Source organism: Terrapene carolina, unplaced genomic scaffold (assembly GCF_002925995.2).
Source record: "Terrapene carolina triunguis isolate 2854851 unplaced genomic scaffold, T_m_triunguis-2.0 Scaffold88, whole genome shotgun sequence".
NCBI classification, from domain to species: Eukaryota; Metazoa; Chordata; order Testudines; family Emydidae; genus Terrapene; species Terrapene triunguis.
The window spans coordinates 2,779,076-2,801,129 of NW_020664439.1; the positions used below are offsets into that span (position 1 = coordinate 2,779,076).

The window sequence follows — 22,054 nt, forward strand, 5'->3', positions numbered from 1 at the left end:
TCTATATGCATGGACCTATTGGGCAGCTTAGCAAAGTAGAAAATAAATCTGGGTCACTGGGCTGACCACTCACAGGAAGTGAGCCCCTAGGTCACTGGACTAACTGAATGCAAATAACAGTATTGTACAGGTAATGTCTTGTTATTGGGGGTTAAATTTAAGCTTGAGTCTCTGCCAATAAACTTTCTTAGCATTAGCTTAAGAGAGTTCTGTTAAAAAAAAACTCAACAACAACATTCCACAGTGATGCTTTCTGTGTTAGTTCACCTCTTAGGTTATGTGGTAGAACTCCAAGTAGCCTGCAAGTCAATTTGTGCATTGCACTGTGTTGAGGATTCTCTTGACTTCAGGTACGTGGTTTATATTGTTTCCACATTTTGTGTGTACTTTTAATGATCACTTTTCCTTTCTTTAATCCTATGCTGAATCATAAAGAAATTATGTTTTTGGTTTTTAAGCAGAGTCCTGACTGTGCCCCACTTTTGGCAGCGTTTTGATCTGTTCTTACCCCTGAACCCTCCTGTAGTCTGACTCTGTTCTTCTCTTTGTGAACACAGGCTGTATGTGGGACTGTGAGGCAGGATGGTGGTTCTCAGAAAGGTAAGTCAGATGCTTTGCTCTGGTGTACTGGTGTGGTGTTTAGATGTGCTTGTAATTATTAGAACTGGGAGCACTGGCTGTTGGGAGTCTGAAAGGACAGGAAACAGGAAGGAGGGGGGAGGAGTTGAGGAGGCTGAGTGAGAGTTACAGAGAGTGCAGCAGCAGCTTGGTAAAGAGGTTTCCACTGTAAAAATAAAGTCCTGTTGAAGTTTGTTAGTACCTTGCCTGGTTGATACAACATTTTGGCGACGAGGATGGATCTTCTGCCTCTGAACCCACCTTCACCCTTTCTGCAAAGCCCAGGTGAGCCTCCAGTTGCTTTTACTGTCTGGATCCGTATGTTTGAGACTTATCTGCTTGCAATCAGTGCTACAGAGATTTCTGAAGTAAGAAAGCGTGTTCTGCTAATCCACTGCCTTGGAGCAGAAGGGCAGCGTATATTTTACACTTTTCCCCTTGCAGATGATAAATATGAGACTGCACTCACTATATTAAAGAACTTTTTTGTGCCAAAAGTGAATGTAGTAGCTAATCGCTACAGATTTCGCCAGTGTGAGCAGAAACTAGGGGAGACTATAATGCAGTATATTGCTTCCCTGAGGAGTCTGATTGTAACTTGTGACTTTGGGAATATGGCAGATGAGATGATTAGAGACCAGCTCATTGAGAAAACAACGATGCTTTGTGTAAGAGAACACTTACTTCTAGAACCACAACTTACACTAGAAAAAGCAATAACCATTGCTACTCAGATTGAGTCAGCTACAGCTGAAGCCAAAATAATGAGCAGGGATACAGCAGGCACAGTCCAGGCTGTGACTCCTTTGCAGAAAAGTTCACTATCGCTGCAGACAAACAATTGCAAGAGGAAAACTAATGAAAAGCCACTGAATCAGCAAATTCAAAATACAGTAAAAGCATGCTTTCGCTGTGGATCCCCACAACATCTTGCAAGCTACACAGGATGTCCAGCAAAAGTAGCTCAGTGCAGTCATTGCAAAAAGATTGGGCATTTTGCTAAAGTATGTCGCAGTAGCCAGTTCAATCAACAGGTGCATGCAGTTACAATACCAGATGTTACTGTGCTGAGTGTGGACAAAATCACTACTGCACATATTCCAGAACAGTTTCCGCCATACCCTCAGGCACATCACACTCTATTCAGCTAATGTTGGACACTGGCTCAGCAGTATCTATACTACCTGATTCCATCTATTTGCATTACTTTAAAGATGTGCCTCTTACTGAACCCAAACTTCAGTTGGTGTGCTATTTGAAAAACCATATTCCAGTACATGGTTGCCTGCCAGCAATAGTTATTTTTGGTGATTGCTGTGTAACTGCAGAGTTCTACATTGTCCACAAAGGCACTCCTATCCTTGGCAGAGATTTATTGGCTGCTTTAAATCTCAGGGTAGTTAATGGACGAATTGATCTTCCTCAGCAAAGCACTCTTGCAGTACACACACCAGTTTCAGCTGGGACCCAACACCAGGTTGAGGAGAAACTCGGCTGTGCTTATGGGTTTCTGCATAAAGTTAAAATGCGGAATAATGTGATGCCTGTATGACAGAAATTACGGCGCTTACCATTTTCAGTCAGGTAAGTTGTTTCAGAGGAACTTAGAAAACTTGTTCAAAAGGACATTATTGAAGAGATTAACTCCTCGGAATGGGTTTCACCTATAGTAGTGACGCAGAAGAAGGGTGGAGGCATTCGCCTTTGTGTGGACTTAAGGGAGCCAAATAAAGATTTTGTGACTGACAGCCATCCTCTTCCTCACATAGAAGAAGTATTTGCAGAACTCCATGGAACAAAGATGTTTTCTACTCTTGATTTGCAGAGCGCATACCATCAGGTTATGTTGCATGAAGATAGCAGAGACTTCACAGCATTTATTACACATGAGGGACTATTTCGTTTTAAACATGTTCCATACGGTCTTGCATCAGCCCCAAGTGCCTTCCAAAAAATGATGTCATTGATTCTGAAGAATCAACATGGAGTTCAGTGCTATTTGGATGATATTATCGTGTTTGGAAATACTACTGAAGAGCATGACAATAACCTGCAGTATGTACTAAACTGCATCAGCAAAGCAGGCCTCAAGCTCTATAGGTCCAAATGCAAATTTAGACAAACTGAACTCTCCTTTCTGGGGCATACAATTTCACAGGCTGGACTAAAACCTGATCCAGATCATATCCTGGCAATTTCAAATGCTCCTCCTCCAACAGATTTGCAAACTTTACGTTCCTTCTTGGGTCTTACCTCCTGGTATGCAAAATTCATTCCCAATTATGCTTCTGTCATCGAACCGTTATGAGAAGTTCAACCTTAGTGTGGACAACGGATGCACAAGCTAGTTTCAAAATGGTGAAAGACTTGATTGTACATAGTCCAGTACTTGCACTATTCAGTCCCGCATTGCCCACAATTGTAACTACTGATGCTTCTGATTATGGACTTGGGGCTGTCCTCACACAACTTCATGAGGACAACACAGAGAGGACTGTTGCATTTGCTTCAAGGACACTAAGTAATGCTGAGAGAAAATATTCTACAGTCGAAAAAGAAGCACTTGCTTGTGTCTGGGCTACTGAAAAATGGAGAACTTACCTGTGGGGCCGCACGTTCAAGTTGCGCACAGACCACAGCCCTTTGACGACGTTGCTCACCATGAAAGGACTGGGATGAGCAGGATATCGTATTGCTAGATGGTCTGCAAGACTACTCTCTTTCAATTATGAACTGGAATATAAGCCTGGAAACAAAAATGTGGTAGCCGATTCCTTTCTCACTTGCCTTTGCCTTCATCAGATGGTCCACCAGAGGATAAGGATGTAGTAGTTGCGCTTATTACAAGCACTCTTAGTGCAGTTACAAGAGAACAATTTCAAGCTGCTTGTTCAGTGTGTCCAATTCAACAAAAACTACAGGAATTTCTGACAAAGAGATCGCCCAGTAACCCTAAAAATCTTGACCCAGTTTTGCTGCCTTATTTTAGAGTTCGGGATGAACTTTCTTTGCTCGATGGCTGTGTGCTACGAGGTACACACCGGCTACTTTTGCCAGAAGAATTACAGTCAAAACTCATACACCTGGCACACAATACTGATCAAGAAATTGTCAGAACCAAACAACGACTACGAGATCTGTATTGGTGGCCAGGGATGGACTCTCAAACTGAAGAACTCATAATATCCTGTGTCACTTGCCAAATGCATGATAAGAAAGCAGTGACATGTACCCCTCCATTACAGCCTGTTCCTCTTCCTGAATCTGCATGGGAAAAAGTGGCAATTGACATTGTAGGACCCTTTGATACTGCTCCAATTGACTGTTGTTATGCCATCACTTTAATAAACTATTTCAGTAAATGGCCTGAGTTAGCGTTTACATCGCAAATCTCTTCTGCTACAGTAATTAAGTTCCTCTCTTCAGTTTTTAGCAGGGAAGGTAACCCCAAAGAACTGGTTTCAGATAATGGTAGTCAATTTACTTCCCTGGAGTTTGAAACTTTTCTAGCAGAGAGGAACATTTTACACAGAAGGTCATCCCTATATTACCCTCAAGCCAGTGGGGAAATCGAATGGTTTAACAGAAGTTTGAAAGAGAGTTTGCAAACAGCTAAACTGGAAGGGCGATTGTGGGTACCCTTCACTACTGATTTCTTGCAAGCATACCGGGCTACACGACATGCCACAACACAAAGATCACCCACAGAGTTACTGCATGGGAAACAGATGAATACTAAACTGAACATTGCTGGATTGTTAAAGGCATGACCTGATGCCCCAACGGAGGATGATGTGAGAAAAACAGTTGAACAGAACCAAGCAAAGTATAAGGCTTTCACAGACAAGTGGCGGGGTGCTAAGGAACCAAAGTTTGAGTGTGGTTCCTTTGTTAGAATACGAAAACCTGGAATTTTACGCAAAGGGGACCATAAATTCACAGCTCCTCTTAAAATCATAGAGAAGAAGGGACCTTACACCTATCGACTTTCTGATGGGCGGGTATGGAATGCTTCTTATCTTGCACCTACCTATGCACCAAGAGGAGATTATGCCAACACCCAGTCTGCATTGGATGACTTCACCGTAGAACCAACGCAACAAGACATTGCACTCGAACCGGGGCTTGAGAGACGGCCTGTCAGACCCAGATAACCACCTGTCTGGACTAAAGACTATGTTATGTAGTATCTACAGTGTTCGCAGTGTAATATTTCTGCCAACAGTATAGTGTCTTGTTTCCTATTTGTTCCTGTGGTTAGAACAACAATGTTTATTTTAATTGGGAGAGTTTCTTAAGAGAGGAGGGAATGTGGTGTTTAGATGTGCTTGTAATTATTAGAACTGGGAGCACTGGCTGTTGGGAGTCTGAAAGGACAGGAAACAGGAAGGAGGGGGGAGGAGTTGAGGAGGCTGAGTGAGAGTTACAGAGGGTGCAGCAGCAGCTTGGTAAAGAGGTTTCCACTGTAAAAATAAAGTCCTGTTGAAGTTTGTTAGTACCTTGCCTGGTTGTTACAACAACTGGTTAGTCTAGAGCAGTGATTCTCAACCAGGGGTATGTGTACCCTTGGCGGTATGCAAAGATCTTCCAGGGGATACATCAACTTATCTAGATATTTGCCTAGTTTTACAACAGACTACATAAAAAGCACTAGTGAAGTCAGTACAAACTAAAATTTCATACAGACAGTGACTTGTTTATACTGCTCTATATACTATACATTGAAATGTAGGTACAATATTTATATTCCAATTGATTTATTTTATAATTATATGGTAAAAATGAGAAAGTAAGCACTCTCTCAGTAATAGTGTGCTGTGACACTTCTGTAGCCTTATGTCTGATTTGTAAGCAAGTAGTTTTTAAGTGAAGTGCAAGTTGGAGATATGCAAGATAGATCAGACTCCTGAAAGGGGTACAGTAGTCTGGAAAGGTTGAGAGCCATTGGTCTAGCGGGGGGATGCTGCAGAAAGAGATGAAAAGAAGTCCCTGAGAACTTAACACATTTCACTTTAGAAGTAAAAGCAACAGAGAGCCAATATCAACTAGACATCAAACAACATCTTCCCAAACAAAATTACAGAGAGACAACTGGTTCTGTTTACTGGGCACCATGGTTATTTTGGGCAAGCTTGCAGTACTCTTGCTCATGCTGAATTGGTGCCTTACACTATGAGCAGTTCCACTGAACCAGTGCGACTCCTTGAGGGGTAAGGTTCCCTTCACCGCAAGTAAGGGTTCTGTTTGCAGATGGTATTCTCCATTGGCTGGCACAGCATTTATTGCAATTGCGCTTTACAACTGTTTGTCTTTTAATATAAACCAATAACATATTTTAAGAGGGAAAAAACCCAACAAGGTTTGAATTAAATAGTCAGCCACTCCATGGTAGTAAACGTTATGGAACCGACTTGGAATAATACGCAACAGAGCCAGATCCTCAACAGGTGTAGCTCCATTGAAGTGGATGGAGCTATGCCAATTTACCCCAGCAGGGAATCTGGCCTATAGTCTTTATTCTACTTGCAGCCAAGTTTTGACCATTGGCATAAAACCGATCAGGCCAGATGTGACTGACCCTGTGTGGGCACATAGGATAATGGAGGGGAAAATGCAAAGGATCCCTCTCTATCTTGCAAGAGGCTGCTATGATCTTGGTCTTTGCATTCTGTGGACGCAAGGACTGGGGGAATGTTAGCACCACCAGCAGTGCAAGATACTCCAAAGGGGATGTAGTGCAGGATGGAGGGGTCGGTCATGCCTGGCAAACAGCAGCCAGTGCTGTCTGGAGCATTAGCTATACCTCTCTAAAGGAAGTCTAGCAGCCACCTCGGAGTATGCTTCCCTCCTGTGGCACCATAGGCATTCTGCCTGCCTGTTTGCTCTGTAGACAGAATACTGACTGGAGCTGCACCAGGTGTGGTCCTTCATTGATGCCAAGGTAGGAGTTTTGCCTGAATAAGGAGTGCAGGATTTGTCCCCAGGGAAGGAGCTGATAAATGTGCTAATGTTTCCATGTACAGATTATTCAACTGATCGTTGAGGGAATGTACAATTAGAATTTACTATCACAAATCTATGAAAATTACCAGGATATCTAGTCAGCCCATCAGCGTTATCTTGTCTAAAGATGCCCTCCTACCACTTTTCCAATACTGCTTTGTCTTTGAATGTTTTTAAGTAGCTGAAATAATAATAATAACTGCACATACAGACTGTATCTCATTTGAGAATCTCAAAGCACTTTGCGGACAGTCGCTGAGCCTCAGAACTTCTCTGTGACATAATGTAGTTAGATAAGCAGTGTCATTGTTATAACTTCTGTGCCATTTCTGCCTATAAAATGGCTATCCCAAATGACTTGTCCAAAGTCACATAGCAGGTCACTAGCAGAGCTGGGATTAGAACCCAGGAGTCCTGACTCCCTAACCTGCTTTAACCACTAGATAACACTTCCTCCAGGCAATAGGCACTGGGCCAGTTAAGCACAGTAAAAGAAATCCCACAGTTATTAAAACCAGGAGGTATATGGCTAAGAGTTAGTTGGAGCCCAGATGTAAAGCAGTACTTAACAGGAGCACTTCCTTCTCGCCAGGGTGATCACGTGTGGCTGGAATCCTTGTCCAACAGTGAATTCAATGTCCCTATTGGGGCAGTTGTGAAGATCTCTGACTCAGGACAGATCTTGGTGGAGGATGATGAAGGCAAGGTAGGCTATGTTATAACTTCCTCAGCAGAACATACTTAAGTTTTATGTAACATAGTGAAGAACACGAGGTGGGCCTGAACCAAGCCACAGATTTAAATATACCTGAACGTTATGGAGTTCTAGGGTGAAATCCAGATCCCATTTAAGTCAACTGGGCCAGGATTTCACCCCTGGAATCTACACCTGGATACAGAACTGACTGTTGTGGCTAGTCTCTTTCATTATAATGGGCCAAATCAAAATCCTGGATATCCAAACACCCTCTAACTTTAGTGGAGTTCAGAATCTGATCTGGATGTCATGATTCAGGGCCAGGCTTAGCCTAGTGTATGGCCCATCAGAGCATTACACAACTGCAAGAATCAGGCAGTAGTACTTGCCAGAGGCAAGACACAGGACTTAATGAGCCAATGGTCTGGTCCTAGCTCCAAGCCTGTATTTCTGTGAGGCTATAGTCTCCGTGTAATCCACATCAGCTGAATTTGCCACAGAGAGTACTTCTTGTCCCATACTTGCTGGAGAATTGTGCTCCAGCATCTAAGTTCTCATTCCATTTCTAGCCCTCATGATTGTGCAGAGAACACTGAGAATAAAAACCGAGCACAAACTGATGCAGTGTTGTGTTCCTGCAGCTGGCTTGAAAGGATAGCTCTGGGAGGTGTGAATGGCTCCATTCATCTCAAGGGATTGTTGACTCAAACATAAAGATGACACTTTAAATGTCATACTGTTAACTGTTTCACGGCTGATCTTTTTTAAAAATCAGAACCATCCAATGCCTGTGCTTATCCCACGATCCCAAGCTTCTTCCCACCCCTTCCTGATACCCAAAGCCCAGCTGTCCCCATCCCAGCTCCCAAACCTCAGGCGTCCCCTCAACAGTTTCTACAATGCCATTATGCTTTGTCAATACCCAAATCTGCAGCAAAACTGAAAATGTGGGGACAGCATAAAATCACTAACTGAATTTAATATCAAGATATGGGCTACTGAACTGATTGTTTTATTCCTTTCCATATTTCAGTTAAAAGCTTCCATATTTTTAATTTAAGTGTAGCTGCCACAGAAATTCCACTGGAGCATAACAGAATCCCGGGCTGGCTCACCTAGGTCCAGCTTGCTACAGGATCTTGACTATATTCCCCACCTGTAATGTCCTATCTTGATTCAAGCATTGCATGCTGGGTCTTAGTCTCAGTGGGCTGCACCTGTGTATTAAAGATAAAGCTGCTGCAATCTGCTCTGTGTTATGCCAGTTAAACCCACACGGTGCTAGTGTGAGTTACATTCGGGTTCCCTCCATGGCAACATGGCTCCCTCCTTTGGATGCCCCCGAGCTAATGCACAAAATCCCAGATGATTTATTAAAAGCTGTTGTGTTGTTCTATTTAAGGAACATTGGATCACTGCCCGGAACATCAATGCTGTGCGTCCCATGCATCCCACCTCTGCGCAAGGGGTAGAAGACATGATACGCCTCGGGGACCTGAATGAAGCAGGCATAGTGCACAACCTCCTCATCCGCCATCAGGAGCACAAAATCTATGTGAGTGCCAAGGCGAATGGGCAAATCTCAGTCAAGAATAAGAAACGAAAAACAGCACATTTCTGTCAGGGGGGCTAATGTGTCAGCCAAGGAGCAGCCTGTGACTCGTGGAGGCCTGGTTTCCTTTGCCAAATACTGGGCTGAGAAAGCCTTAGTGTCTCAGCAGTTCTGAAATTCTTCCTTTTCTTCTCTCATAACTGATCTCATCCTAGCACCTTGTCTACAAGGACAAGAGCTGACACCAGACTTTGAAATCATGGAGTGACTCGACAGCGAGATGCATGGACAGCGAGAGAGCTGCCTTTTAGTTTTCTGCCTAAAGTGAAAGTTACCAGTGGTGACCTCTGTCTGTCAATCCAGACATTAAGACAGATATCAGGTCTGTGGTACAGCATGCAGTTAGGAAATCAACATACACTCTGCTATGCTAATTTCAATGATTCACCTGCGGATATAACAAATTATTAGTCCAACCAGATGCTCTATTTGTTATTGTTGGCAATGGTATGATCTGACTTGTCTTTAGGTTCAATTTGATCTTTATTTAATTGGTATGCAATAAAATACATTGAGAGGAATGTTGCTCTTGTGGTTAAGGCATTGCCTTGGGACTCAGGAGTTGTGGTTTCATTTTCTGGCTTTGCCACAGACTTCGTGTGTGACGCTGGGCAACTTAACCCACTTAATTTCTCTGTGCCTTACTTCCCCATCTATAAAACAAGGATATTGGTACTTAGTTTCTCCCACACTTTGCTCTGCTGTCTGTTTGGATTGTAAACTTTACAGGGCAGGGGCTGTCTTACAACATGTTTATGCAGTGCGCCCTGATTTTAATAGGTGCTACATTATAGCAAATGTAACAATCTAAAGTAACAGATGAGACACCATTACAATAATAAACTCTGGCAGTCATATTTTGAAGCTCATGTATATAATCATCTTGCATTTATATACTATAGTGCCTTTCATCCAAATGGATCCCATTTGGCACTTTATAAACTTTACCAAATAACACTATATACACACAGACACCTTTCAGGGATAGGCAAAATAACTGGGGTATGCGTGCGTGTGCACGCGCACGCACACACACACACACACACACACACTCAGGGATAAGCAAAATAACGGGGGTATGTACACACACACACATTTCAGGGATAGGCAAAATAACTGGGGTATGTACACACACACACACCAGTTATTTTGCCTACCCCTGAAGTGCAGCCACATCTGGGGTAGAATACAACAGCTGTTTAACATCACTCAGCAAGAGCACAGCTTTGTGTTTCATCTGAATGATCCTATGTCCAGTAGCATAGTGCCAGTTCAATACTGATTCAGAGGGAAGAGTGCAATCTACTGAGTCATCTTTCTGCAGCACCCGGGGTTTTCCCTAAGAGTTCCTTATCCTTTTCTGAACCTGCTCAGCTTACGAGCTCTGATGAGAGCAGAGCCCAGGGTGGCTATGGCTGTGTTCTGCTATGTCTGGATTTGATGTTACGAGTAACTCTCTCCTCTTTCAGACCTACACAGGCTCTATCTTGGTCGCAGTGAATCCGTACCAGGTGTTGCCACTGTACACAGTGGAGCAGATCCAACTCTACAGTAACAAGCGAATTGGGGAGCTGCCTCCCCATGTCTTTGCCATCGCAGACAACTGTTATTTCAATATGAAGAGGAATAAGAGAGACCAGTGCTGTGTTATCAGGTAACTGGATGAGTGGGTAGGACTAGTGGTAGTAGGTTTACCACCGGGATTGGACAGAGAAGGGTTCCCAAAGTGTTTGGAGAGGTGACAATCTCTTCAGTCCCTCGGGGAGGCATAGATAACACCAAGGAAAATGAAAAGAGAACATTTGCATTTTTGCTGTGTCATTTTCAGTTAGGACTTGGAAATATTTAGTCCTGAATGTGCATTTATGTATCCATGTGACCGTATAATGTGTGTCCAAGCATGTCAGCTATGTTTGCATAAATGGGTGCATACATGACATTTTCATGCATAGCTTCAGAGACAGGGCTGATTTCCGCCTACATATTTGTGCTGTGATTTTTGTACTTGGACCCTTACTGGAAATATTTAGCAAGAAAAAGGGATCAAGAGACTGCTCCCTTGCACATGTTTATATTTCCAAAACCCATCATTCCCCCCCCAAGCCCTCTGAGTGCAGCAGGACATTCTACACAAATAGTCTCTTTATAAATAGATGGAGAATGGGAAGCCTGAGTACATTGTCTATAGCAAGGAAGGTACCTGTTTTATCTTTGGAAGGTAGCCATTATGTTTGAAGATTAAATTTAACTTTCTGGAAGCAGAGATTGTCTCTGAGAAGGTTAATCTCCCCTTCCTAAAACAAGACAAGAGAAACATTATCTTTATCCTACAAAGGTATTTCCTGTACTTGTTTTCTGTTCATCTTTTGTGCAAGGAGCTGGGTAATCTCAATGCAATGATGTCTCTTGCTAGCAGAGGAGATACTGGGAACAAGAAGTTAACATACTAAAACCAGCACAGAAAGTACAATAAGGTACTAAAGATGAAAGGCCAAATTTTATTTCTCCTTCACACTGGAGCCAATCTACTAGTGTCAGTTGTGTAACTGATGGAACAATTTAGCTCTTAACATTATAGTACAAAGAATAGCTTCACGTCAGTGAATGAGACGGTGAAAGATAAGCCTCTCACTCCCTACGAGACTCAGGACAGTCCCATAATATGGAGAAGATCTGTGAATTCTTACCCTGGTCTGCCATTTTTTCCACTGTAGCAGAGAAAAAGAAACCAAGAAGCTGATTTACCACATTTATGTTTTGGATTCCAGTGGAGAATCTGGAGCCGGGAAGACTGAAAGCACTAAGCTGATACTGCAGTTTTTAGCTGCTATCAGTGGCCAGCATTCCTGGATCGAGCAGCAGATTCTGGAGGCCAACCCCATTCTGGAAGGTAGGTTATGTAGCCAAGATACCTGATTCACCATAACACCAGTGATTGTGATGGATTTATGCCAGTGTAAAGCTGGAGTAATGCAGTAATGTCTCAGCAGCTGAACTCCTTAAAGCTGCAATGATGTAGTGGTTGACCAAGGAATCAACAAGAAATTTTGGCAAAGTCTGCAGAGAGTTTTCCCCAAAATCTGTGTGGTTCATCTGAGATTTTGCCCCAGATCTGCAGGGTTTTTGACTCATGTTAAAACTAGATATTCTAAGATACAAAGAGAGTCATTCAACATTTTTAAGACGCTCAATCTATTGGTCTTATCCAAGAGAAGATTAAGAGTTGACTTGATCATGGTGTATAAGTACCTACACAGGGAAAAGTTTTCAGATAAATCTTCAATCTAGCAGACACGGGCATAACAAGATCCAGCCATTGGCTAGAAGCTTAAGCTAAGTAAATTCAGGCTAGGAATAAGGTGCAAATTTTTAACAATGAGGGTAATTAACCATTGGAACAGGTTATTTGGAGAGATGGGTTCTCCATCAATATCTTTAAACTCAAGATTAGTTGTCTTTCCAAACTATATGTTCTAGCTCAACCACAAGATATGGGCTTGATGGAGGGTGTAATCCGATGGCCTGTGTTATGCAGGAACTCAGGATAGATGATCAGAATGTTCCTTTCTGCTTTTAAAATATGTGAATGAATAGGATTTCTGGAGTGAGCTACTCATATTAGTTAAGTTTTATAGAAACTCTATTCTATGCCTATTACCTGCTAGTCCTCTGCTTTGTAGATGAGAACTCTGTAAATGTTACTCTCACCTGCATTTTTAGGACAGCTGCCAAGTATCTCAATTACCTGAGTCATTGAAAGGCAGTCTAATGATGGGCCTGGCTGCTCTGTGGCATTTCAGTGCCATGTGAGATGGCTAGTTTGCCTGCTCAATCCCTGTGTCTATCTCTGCAGACCAAAAAAAAAAAAAAAAAAAAAGGCTTGCATGGGCTCCTAAGTGAGTCCCGTACAGCGTTCTCAGATCAGGGAGAGTCTCCACAGGGATGAGGTCAGGGATTGCTTCCCTAGGGAGGCACAAAAGTTTCTGCGGGTGTGGGGCACTGAATTGCGAACCTGTGGCAAGGTTTTGATGGTTGGGGTTGGGAAGGACTTATTCAAGGTGTGACAAGCTTGGTGTTAGAGTAGGGCTAGTCTAAGCAATTGCGGGAGGGTTTTGGGAACAGGAAGGGGTCATGCTGGGGAAAGATGGGGGAGTTATGGTGAGGGGTAGGCATGCACTTGCACTAGTCTGTAGGAAGGTGTTTGGCTGAGGGAGATTGTATCTTCCCACAGGATCTTCCCACAGCTTTGCAGCCTCCCCACTTCCCATGAAGAGAGATCTGGTGTCCCCTCCCTACCTACATGAGAAATTTAGGGCCCACTTGCTTCCATGCACAGCTGTCTGCCTCTCTGTTCAGCTGAGTGTAGGATGGAGTCTGGGGCCTGCCATTGCCAGTGTGAGTCAGATCACATGGCACTGGAATCTGGAGCTCACCAGGTGAAATGCCAGCAGCAAGACCAGGTAGTCTGAAAGTGACATTGGCATGCCGTAAGCGGGAGTAAACTCAATGTCTGTCTCTGTTCTACACTCCCTCCCCCCCACCAGCCTTTGGAAACGCCAAGACAATTCGAAATGACAACTCAAGCCGCTTTGGGAAATACATCGACATCCACTTCAACCGAAGCAGCGTGATCGAAGGAGCCCGGATAGAGCAGTTCCTTCTGGAGAAGTCCAGGGTTTGTCGGCAGGTAAGGGCTCATCTGGGAGTCAGTGCTAACTCTGCTCCTGTTTTATGAGACCGCACTGACAGGCCTGTCCCCTGGGGTACTTCTCTCATTCCAGGCTCCGGAGGAGAGGAACTATCACATATTTTACTGCATGCTAATGGGGATGAATCTGGAGCAGAAGAAGATGTTGAACCTGGGCACTGCTTCAGAGTACACCTACCTCACCATGGTAAGATGCACCTCCCTCTGCTGCCATTGCCTTGAGCACGGGATTCCTCATGCTGGGCCGCTCTCACGTGTCACAGTGAAAGCGAGTGCAAGAGGGCTGGTTCTCACATAGAAATAGCCATGCCTAGAGTGAAAGAAGAATTAACATTAAGGGTGTTGTGGGCTCAGCTACAGTGTCCTCTAAGCTTTTATTGTACTTTATCCGCCACTGGGTGCAACTTATGGCCGTTAGAAGCTATCCGTCAAGAGCAGCCTTAAGAAAGATCAATAGCATCTTCAATTGGCTCCTCAGTGCCAGCCTTTGCACTGCAGTCCAGTTTTGGGTGATTGTCGTTGATCTCCCAGCAGGGAGAACACAAGGCCTGGGTGTATTTCTCAGAGAAAAGGAATTAATAGGTACAAAATGTTCCTTTATTTCACAGCTGAAGCAATACCAGTAGCCATGGTCCTTATCTGTGGTGGGCCTTTCAGAAATAACTCAGTAATGTGGTTCTTGTTAGGGGGCTTATTCCTTCACCCTCTCACTTCCCTGGTCCTTCTCGCATGAACAGAGAGCAACAATACCCGAAGTCCGAAGGTGCAAACAATTTGATGTTTATTGGGGTGAACTTCCAGCAAGCATGATTCCAGTTTCCTTCCTCAGTGTCCCCCTTCCCAACTCTGACACCACAGAGCCTTGCCTGTGTCCCTGTTCCCATTCCCTGTTCCCGTTCCCCCTCCTTAGCGAAACATGATTCCAGTTCTCCCACCCCATTCCCTGTTCCCATTATATCCCACCACCTTAATTGGTTTACACCCAACAAAATTAATTATACAGCAGACAGAAACAATCACAGAACCAAACAGAGATTATACAGACAAACAATAGGGAAGTGGAGACTACAGTGATAGAACAATACAGAAATGAGAATTTCACATCCCAGCTATTGATAAATGAGTTTTTGCCAGACAGGATGCTATCAAACAAAGTTTTCTTTTACATCTTCTAGGCTCGTCCCTTTCTCTGGAGGTGATAGGAATATCAGGACAGGATTGTATTCCTAACAGCCCAATAGCACCTTATTTCAATGTGACTAGTTTGGAATGTGAGGATGTGACCATACACTTCCCAGTTTATGGCTGACCTCTGCTGCTTAGCCGAAGGCCTTAGCCTAAGAACCAGGCCTCAGACTGTCACAGTAAGAGAAGGCCCTTATACCGGCAGACAGTGATTTTGATTCTTTCTTTTATACCTCTATAACTAGCTAAGTGATAAGAATACACCTAAATTCTTAAAGTATAGGCATTTGCAGACAAGCCTGAATATCTATATCCTAACAGTTCTCTCTCTAATCTGGGCTAGCTAACGTAAAGTTCCCAGTCTGCATTTATGTTTTCCAGAGAGTTTCCCCTGTGGGATGTGGGGATTCATCTCAGGGGAGACCGCTGAAAGTACAGAGTGGTTTAACAGCAACACCACCATTGACTTTCTGTGGGATTTTTGCTTCTGAGCAGTTTTGGAAATCCCACCCCTAGTCTGGCCAAGTTCTTCACGCTAAAAACATGAGCTGAACTGCTTTGCTCTATGACTTGAACAAAAACGAGGAAAGAAGGAATTAGGGCCCAGTACTGCACCTGCTGAAGACAGCAGTATTCATGCCACAAACTTCAGTGGGAGCAGGGTTGGGCGCCCAAAAAACAAAGCTACTCAGATAGTGGAGGCTTCTGTAGGCCTGAATGTTTACAGAAAGCTGTGGAACTCTGCATTAAAGGATGGGAAGAATCTCACTAGCTAGGACATGCCTGCAGTTCCTCTGGGCCATTCGCATGCACTACTGCCCTGGGCTCAAATGATGCTGCCCCTAAAGGAAAGTGCCCCTGTGTGACATTGGCCCAGGGAGTGGGAGCGGATTCCCCAGCTTGTTAATTACAGGAATGGAATGATTGAGGACAAAGTGATAACGCGGTCAGCACTTATTACGTCAGTTCAAGCACTGTGTATTCCATGAAGGGCTGAAGTCCTTTTAGCTCAGTGATGAGTGCAGTAAAATACTTAGATAGGCAGATTAGATCCAGGGGAAATGCTCCCATCGTTTTTGTTGTGCTCAGCTATTGGTGCAAATAGCTATTCTTAGTGCTATAAATAGAGAAGCACATAAGGACACTTCACTCTTCCTGCTGCCACAGCACTGCATTGCCCAGGACTCACTGACCCAGCAGACATGCCCTACACTATGGGCTAGCCCCGAATCAGTTATTTATATGGAAGGTAGCAAAGGGCAGAGTGCTGAGCTGTGCCAGGCAGACTTTTGCTGAAGACCTTTTTCGTGTTGTTTTTGGATCGTGCCGCTCAGTGTCTTGTGCTAGATTCTAGTGTTCTGATTTTGCAAAGGTATTTTCTACCACTGTCCCAACCCTGCCTGTCTTTATTTCTCAAACGGAGGTTACTCCTACTGACTAGTGCCAGGGAATGCTTGTACAGGGAAGAGGAGAGCTACAGCAGAGGCAGGAAAAGAGATGTGACCTCAAATCTGCCCTAAGAAACACTGCAAATGTATCCCATGGTGATCCCCAGCAAGTGGGTGGACTGCTGAACGTTACGTCTCCTCTTTCCCTGCTCCAGAGCAGCCTTTAATGTAGCTGGTTGTTGAAGCAGCCCCTGGCCTAAGCTTCTCTCTCCTCTTCCCATATTACTCAGCTCAGCCATGGAAGCATGTGCTGTTTGACCTCAGAGACCCACTAACGGATGCCTCATCCCACTACTGACAGAAAGGTGTGTAGCCAAGTGTTTGACTACACTCATGGTTTGCTCGTAAAAATGTTCAGGAAAGCCAAATGCATTGTCTAAAGACAATGCAGCACAACATGAAAAGGAAACATCTATTCTATACCCTTCTTCTGGGAAACCATTCTTATCCCACAGCATGTTCACCTTACACAGTAGGTGTGGTTCAAAGAGCCATCCTCAAACCTGCTTCTGTTTATATTGTGCATGTGTGCCAGCTAACAGCCCCCTCTATTCACTTTAATAGTAAGTCTAACCCACTTGTTAGCTAGGTTTGTCCTTGGTAGCTCTCTATACTTTCCCATATCTCGTTTTGAATGCTACATTCCAAGTGCTGATGAGCCCTGAAAGTACACCCTCTCTGTACTTGGCACACGGTGTATTCATGCATCTCTGCTTTGACATGTTTCCTATGTTCTAATGGCAAAGCTGACTTCAGCTTTGCAAAGTGGTGTGCGAGGCTTGACACGGGTGAACAGAACTGTGGGAAGAGCATAATCCATTCAGTTAATATAACTTCTCCCACTACCCATGTACGTAATGTATGTTATATTAATATCATGCACATCATACCTATTCACGTGGTGTATACTATGCCTAACAGATGCATATTGGCTAACACCACTCCAAGCAATGTGTCACCTTCTTTTGAGTGGGAGCGAAGAAAGAAACTACCATGGAAAAGGGAAATTAAAAAAAAAAAAATACAAGCGTTTCTATCTTGGGTCTGTAACGAGCAGCCCACAGGGCAGTTCTGTTATATATGTTTTGTTCTGCAGCCTAGAAGCTGCTATGCTAGGTCTGTATTAATACCCAGATGATTTCCCTGTGCCTATGAATGTGCTGTCATGCAGGGTGACTGCACTTCTTGTGACGGCCGTAATGATGCAAAGGAATATGCTCACATCCGCTCTGCTATGAAGGTCCTCATGTTCTCAGATTCTGAGCACTGGGACATCAGCAAGCTGCTGGCTGCTATTCTGCACCTGGGGAACGTCGAGTTTGAAGGTAAACCCAGCACTGCCTGCAGCTAGGTCTTCCCTTCATCTCGGTGTTTAAAGTCTGTGGGTCACTATCTGCCTTCTTGTCTAAGGGCCAGCTCGTGGCTATGTGCCAAACAGGTGTGGATGGCGATTGGGGTTTTGGAAGGGCAGCAGCTGCAGACAATAGAAGTACTGGTGGATGAGCTGACTGAATTCTGTTCTGAGAGGGGACCCTGTTACTATTCTCACTGTGAGACAAGGTTGCCAGGCCATAAAGAGGCCCCCTCACACACACTAGGCATTAAATAACACCGTGCCCTGGCACGAATGATAATGAAAAGGACTCTGTGTGCTGGGGGAAGGGAGAGGCTGAGGCCACGTCTTCACTGGCAATGTTAAAGCGTTGCCATGGCAGCACTGCTGCAGCTGCGCTTTAACGTGGCTTGTGTAGTCACGGCACAGTGCTGGAGAGAGCTCCCTCAGCGCTCTAAAAAAACCACCTCCACGAGGGGAGTAGCTGGGAGCGCGGCTCCTAGCGCTGGTGCACTGTTGCACTGGCACTTTACAGCGCTGAAACTTGCTGCGCTCAGATGGGTGTTTTTTGACACCCTTGAGCAAGAAAGTTGCAACGCTGTAAAGTGCCAGTGTAGGCAAGCCCTGAGTCAGGGTTATTGTGGAAACTCAGAATTCTCTGAGTTGGGTTTGATTCAAATTGCAACCTTAGCGTTGCATTGAATGCATTCTGTAGGTGACTCTCACATCCTCTATTCAGTGCGATCTGATTAGTCTCTTAGCTTGGGAGCTTCTCAGGGCAGTGACTTTCTCACTGGGGCCAGGTCTACACTACAGACTGCCGGCAGAGCTATGCTGGTCAGCGGTGTGGATTAACTATACTGCTAACACTCTGCTGGTGTGGACATGGCCTGTGTTTCTGTACAGTGCTCCGCCCAAGATCCTGCTCTTGGCCTTGGATAGTACAGTAATACAAACAGTAACAATACAGCCATGCACCATAGTGGTAGTGACTTGTACTGTGTGTGTATACTGAGCTTTGTGGTTTCCTCTTCCCAGCTGCTGTATATGATAACTTGGACTGCTCTGATGTGCTGGATTCTTCATACTTTTCTGTAGCAACCAAACTGCTTGAGGTACTGGATTCTCATCTTCTCTCACTAGCTCTCTGGTTTGTTCCCCCTTCTGGGAGGGTGGATTGTTGGCACATGTGCTTCTGTGGAGAGGTTGTTTATGGTGTTTTCCTTTTGTGCTGTGTCCCCTTGTCACTGCTAATGCTCACAGTGATGCCCCTCCAGACTGAGAGATCTTTCCCTACATAGGCCCCAGGAACAGCTATTTTTTGTGACAGTAGGCCACAGTACCAATCAGACAGCCTATCTCTGCTTTCCCCACTTCTATCTTACACTCCTTTTCCTGAGTCAGACTCCTCCCGTCTTTGCCAGGTCTGCTTTATCTACATCGAATGATCCAGCTGCAATGATTATTCCTACAGGTGGACCCCGGAGAACTGCAAAACAGCCTTACAAACCACTCGATCATCATCCGAGGAGAGAGCGTGTCCATGCCCCTGAGCGTTGCCAAGGCTGCTGATGGGAGAGACGCCTTTGTGAAGGTAAAGGAGTTCATCCCCTCCAAGTGTGCATTGCATTGATGCTTTTCAAAGAGCATGAATGCTTTCAGAGCTGTGTCTACTGACTGTCTGAGGGCCTGGTTCTGCAAACACTTATCACTGGGCCCTAGATCTTGCTACACTGAGCATGCATGTTGACTTCATTCTGAACAGCAAGCACAAGGCCCAGTAGGGTTTGCATTATTGGGCCCTTACCGCCTTTTTAACTCTTCCGCAGGGAATCTATGGCCACCTCTTCTTGTGGATAGTAAATAAGATCAATGCTGCAACTTTCAACCCACCTTCTCAGGATTCTAAAAGTTTGCGCAGGTCCATTGGGCTTCTGGACATCTTTGGTTTTGAAAACTTTAACACCAACAGGTAGGATGTTCCAGATTCATTTCTGTCAGAGAAAGTGACAAATAGCAGACATAAAAGTAGGGAACAAATGAATTAATTTGGTCATTCATTGTCGTCTTCGCGATCAAAGTAAAGATGGACCACTATAAGGTGGGTGCATAACTGGCTGGATAACCGTACTCAGAGAGTTGTTATTAATGGTTCCCAATCCTGCTGGAAAGGCATAACAAGTGGGGGTCTGTTTTGGGACCGGCTCTGTTCAATATCTTCATTAACGACTTAGATATTGGCATAGAAAGTACGCTTATTAAGTTTGCGGATGATACCAAACTGGGAGGGATTGCAACTGCTTTGGAGGATAGGGTCATAATTCAAAATGATCTGGACAAATTGGAGAAATGGTCTGAGGTAAACAGGATGAAGTTTAACAAAGACAAATGCAAAGTGCTCCACTTAGGAAGGAAAAATCAGTTTCACACATACAGAATGGGAAGAGACTGTCTAGGAAGGAATATGGCAGAAAGGGATCTAGGGGTTATAATGGACCACAAGCTAAATATGAGTCAACAGTGTGATGCTCTTGCAAAAAAAGCAAACATGATTCTGGGATGTATTAACAGGTGTGTTGTAAGCAAGACACGAGAAGTCATTCTTCCGCTCTACTCTGCGCTGGTTAGGCCTCAACTGGAGTATTGTGTCCAGTTCTGGGCACTGCATTTCAAGAAAGTTGTGGAGAAATTGGAGAGGGTCCAGAGAAGAGCAAGAAGAATGATTAAAGGTCTTGAGAACATGACCTATGAAGGAAGGCTGAAAGAATTGGGTTTGTTTAGTTTGGAAAAGAGAAGACTGAGAAGGGACATGATAGCAGTTTTCAGGTATCTAAAAGGGTGTCATAAGGAGGAGGGAGAAAACTTGTTCACATTAGCCTCCAAAGATAGAACAAGAAGCAATGGGCTTAAACTGCAGCAAGGGAGGTTTAGGTTGGACATTAGGAAAAAGTTTCTAACTGTCAGGGTGGTTAAACACTGGAATAAATTGCCTAGGGAGGTTGTGAAATCTCCATCTCTGGAGATATTTAAGAGTAGGTTAGATAAATGTCTATCAGGGATGGTCTAGACAGTATTTGGTCCTGCCATGAGGGCAGGGGACTGGACTCGATGACCTCTCGAGGTCCCTTCCAGTCCTAGAATCTATGAATCTATGGTGTTTGCTTCCATCACTGAATTGTCCTAGCGATGATCACATCCCTGTGCTGACTTTTCCTGCCACACAGATGCCATTACCTCTGCTGAGCTATGTTGCACAGCATAGGGGTTCTCCAACTTCATCATAGCATGGACCACATCTTAATGGAGATCATGTTGTGGACACCTCAGGTTCCCATTCCCTGCATGCTTTCCTCTTGCCCAGTCTTCTCCTGTACATGGTTTCAGGCCTCTTGATTTCCCTGCTCCTGTGGACATGCTGCCCAGATTCCTCTTCCTCCCTGACATAATGCCCATTGTCCCTTTCCCATCTCTCCTGGACATTCCTCTCCCACTGGTGGCTTCAGGCCCCCAGGGCAGCTTCTGTTTCCTCTTAGGTAGTAGTTGCCCTGTCGCGGGGCGACGACTCACCGGCACGGCGCCTCCTGCTAGTTGTCCAGGGCATTAGTTCTTTTCCAGCAATGAAGCGCCCTCTGCCGGCTGATGTCTCACCTGCCGCTGGCCCCATGTCCCTCCCAGATCCCGGTGCCCTTTTGCCCAGGGGTTCTGCCCACCACAATACCCCCTTGCTCTGGGTCTCCCCTCCCAGGGGAAACCCCAACCCACTATCCCCACCTTGCCTCAGTGGCTACTGCCAGTCATCATCTAGCCCCTGCTCCCTGGGGCAGACTGCAGTCTATAAACCACTCATCATCGGCAAGGGGGGTTGGACCAGCTGCCTCTGCCTATATCTGAGCTGCCCCCTGCAGCCCCAGTACCCTTTGTGGGCCCTTAGCTTGGCCTGCAGCCTGGGGCTTTGCTAGAATCCCTCTGCCCTTCCCCAGCACTGCTCCACCTCAGGTACCCTGCTCAGCTCCCAGGCAGCCAGGGCCTCCTCTCTCAAAACACTAGAGAGAGAGTGTCTTCTTAGCTCCTGGCCCACTGCCCTCTTATAAGGGCCAGCTGGGCCCTGATTGAGCTGGCCACAGCTGCAGCTGCTTCCTTAATCAGCCCAGCTTTCCCAGTTGCAGCCCTCTCCCGGTCTGCTTTTAACCCCTCTTTACTGGGGTGGGGCAGCCACCCCACCACACACCTTCCCCCTTAAAACCGCACCAGGGGAGGGGGGGTCCTCTGTCTTCCCAGCTTCCCTCTCAACTGGGTCCGCAGGATGTCTCTTTCCTGCCACAGGTTCTCTATTAAGAGGAGCCACCTGCTTCCCTCTTCTGCAGTCTGGGTCCCCACTGTAGCCGGTCCGGTCCCTGCGTGGGTTCCCCTGTACGTCTGGGTCCCCACTGTAGGTCGTCCCGCTCCCACA

The 22,054-nt window shown here is 45.1% G+C and overlaps 1 protein-coding gene across 1 annotated transcript in view; it reads left to right on the top strand.

Annotated features, from left to right (window-relative positions):
• The first annotated feature begins 582 nt into the window (after window positions 1-582).
• Window positions 583-22,054, top strand: part of MYO7B (myosin VIIB) — an 82,792-nt gene continuing 61,320 nt past the window's right edge. The window contains exons 1-11 of the mRNA XM_029911107.1: window positions 583-600; window positions 7,088-7,327; window positions 8,721-8,873; window positions 10,400-10,584; window positions 11,699-11,820; window positions 13,475-13,617; window positions 13,712-13,825; window positions 17,443-17,596; window positions 18,643-18,719; window positions 19,079-19,198; window positions 19,434-19,576. Coding sequence (XP_029766967.1) covers window positions 583-600; window positions 7,088-7,327; window positions 8,721-8,873; window positions 10,400-10,584; window positions 11,699-11,820; window positions 13,475-13,617; window positions 13,712-13,825; window positions 17,443-17,596; window positions 18,643-18,719; window positions 19,079-19,198; window positions 19,434-19,576 — 1,469 coding nt within the window. The remainder of the gene's footprint in view (window positions 601-7,087; window positions 7,328-8,720; window positions 8,874-10,399; window positions 10,585-11,698; window positions 11,821-13,474; window positions 13,618-13,711; window positions 13,826-17,442; window positions 17,597-18,642; window positions 18,720-19,078; window positions 19,199-19,433; window positions 19,577-22,054) is intronic.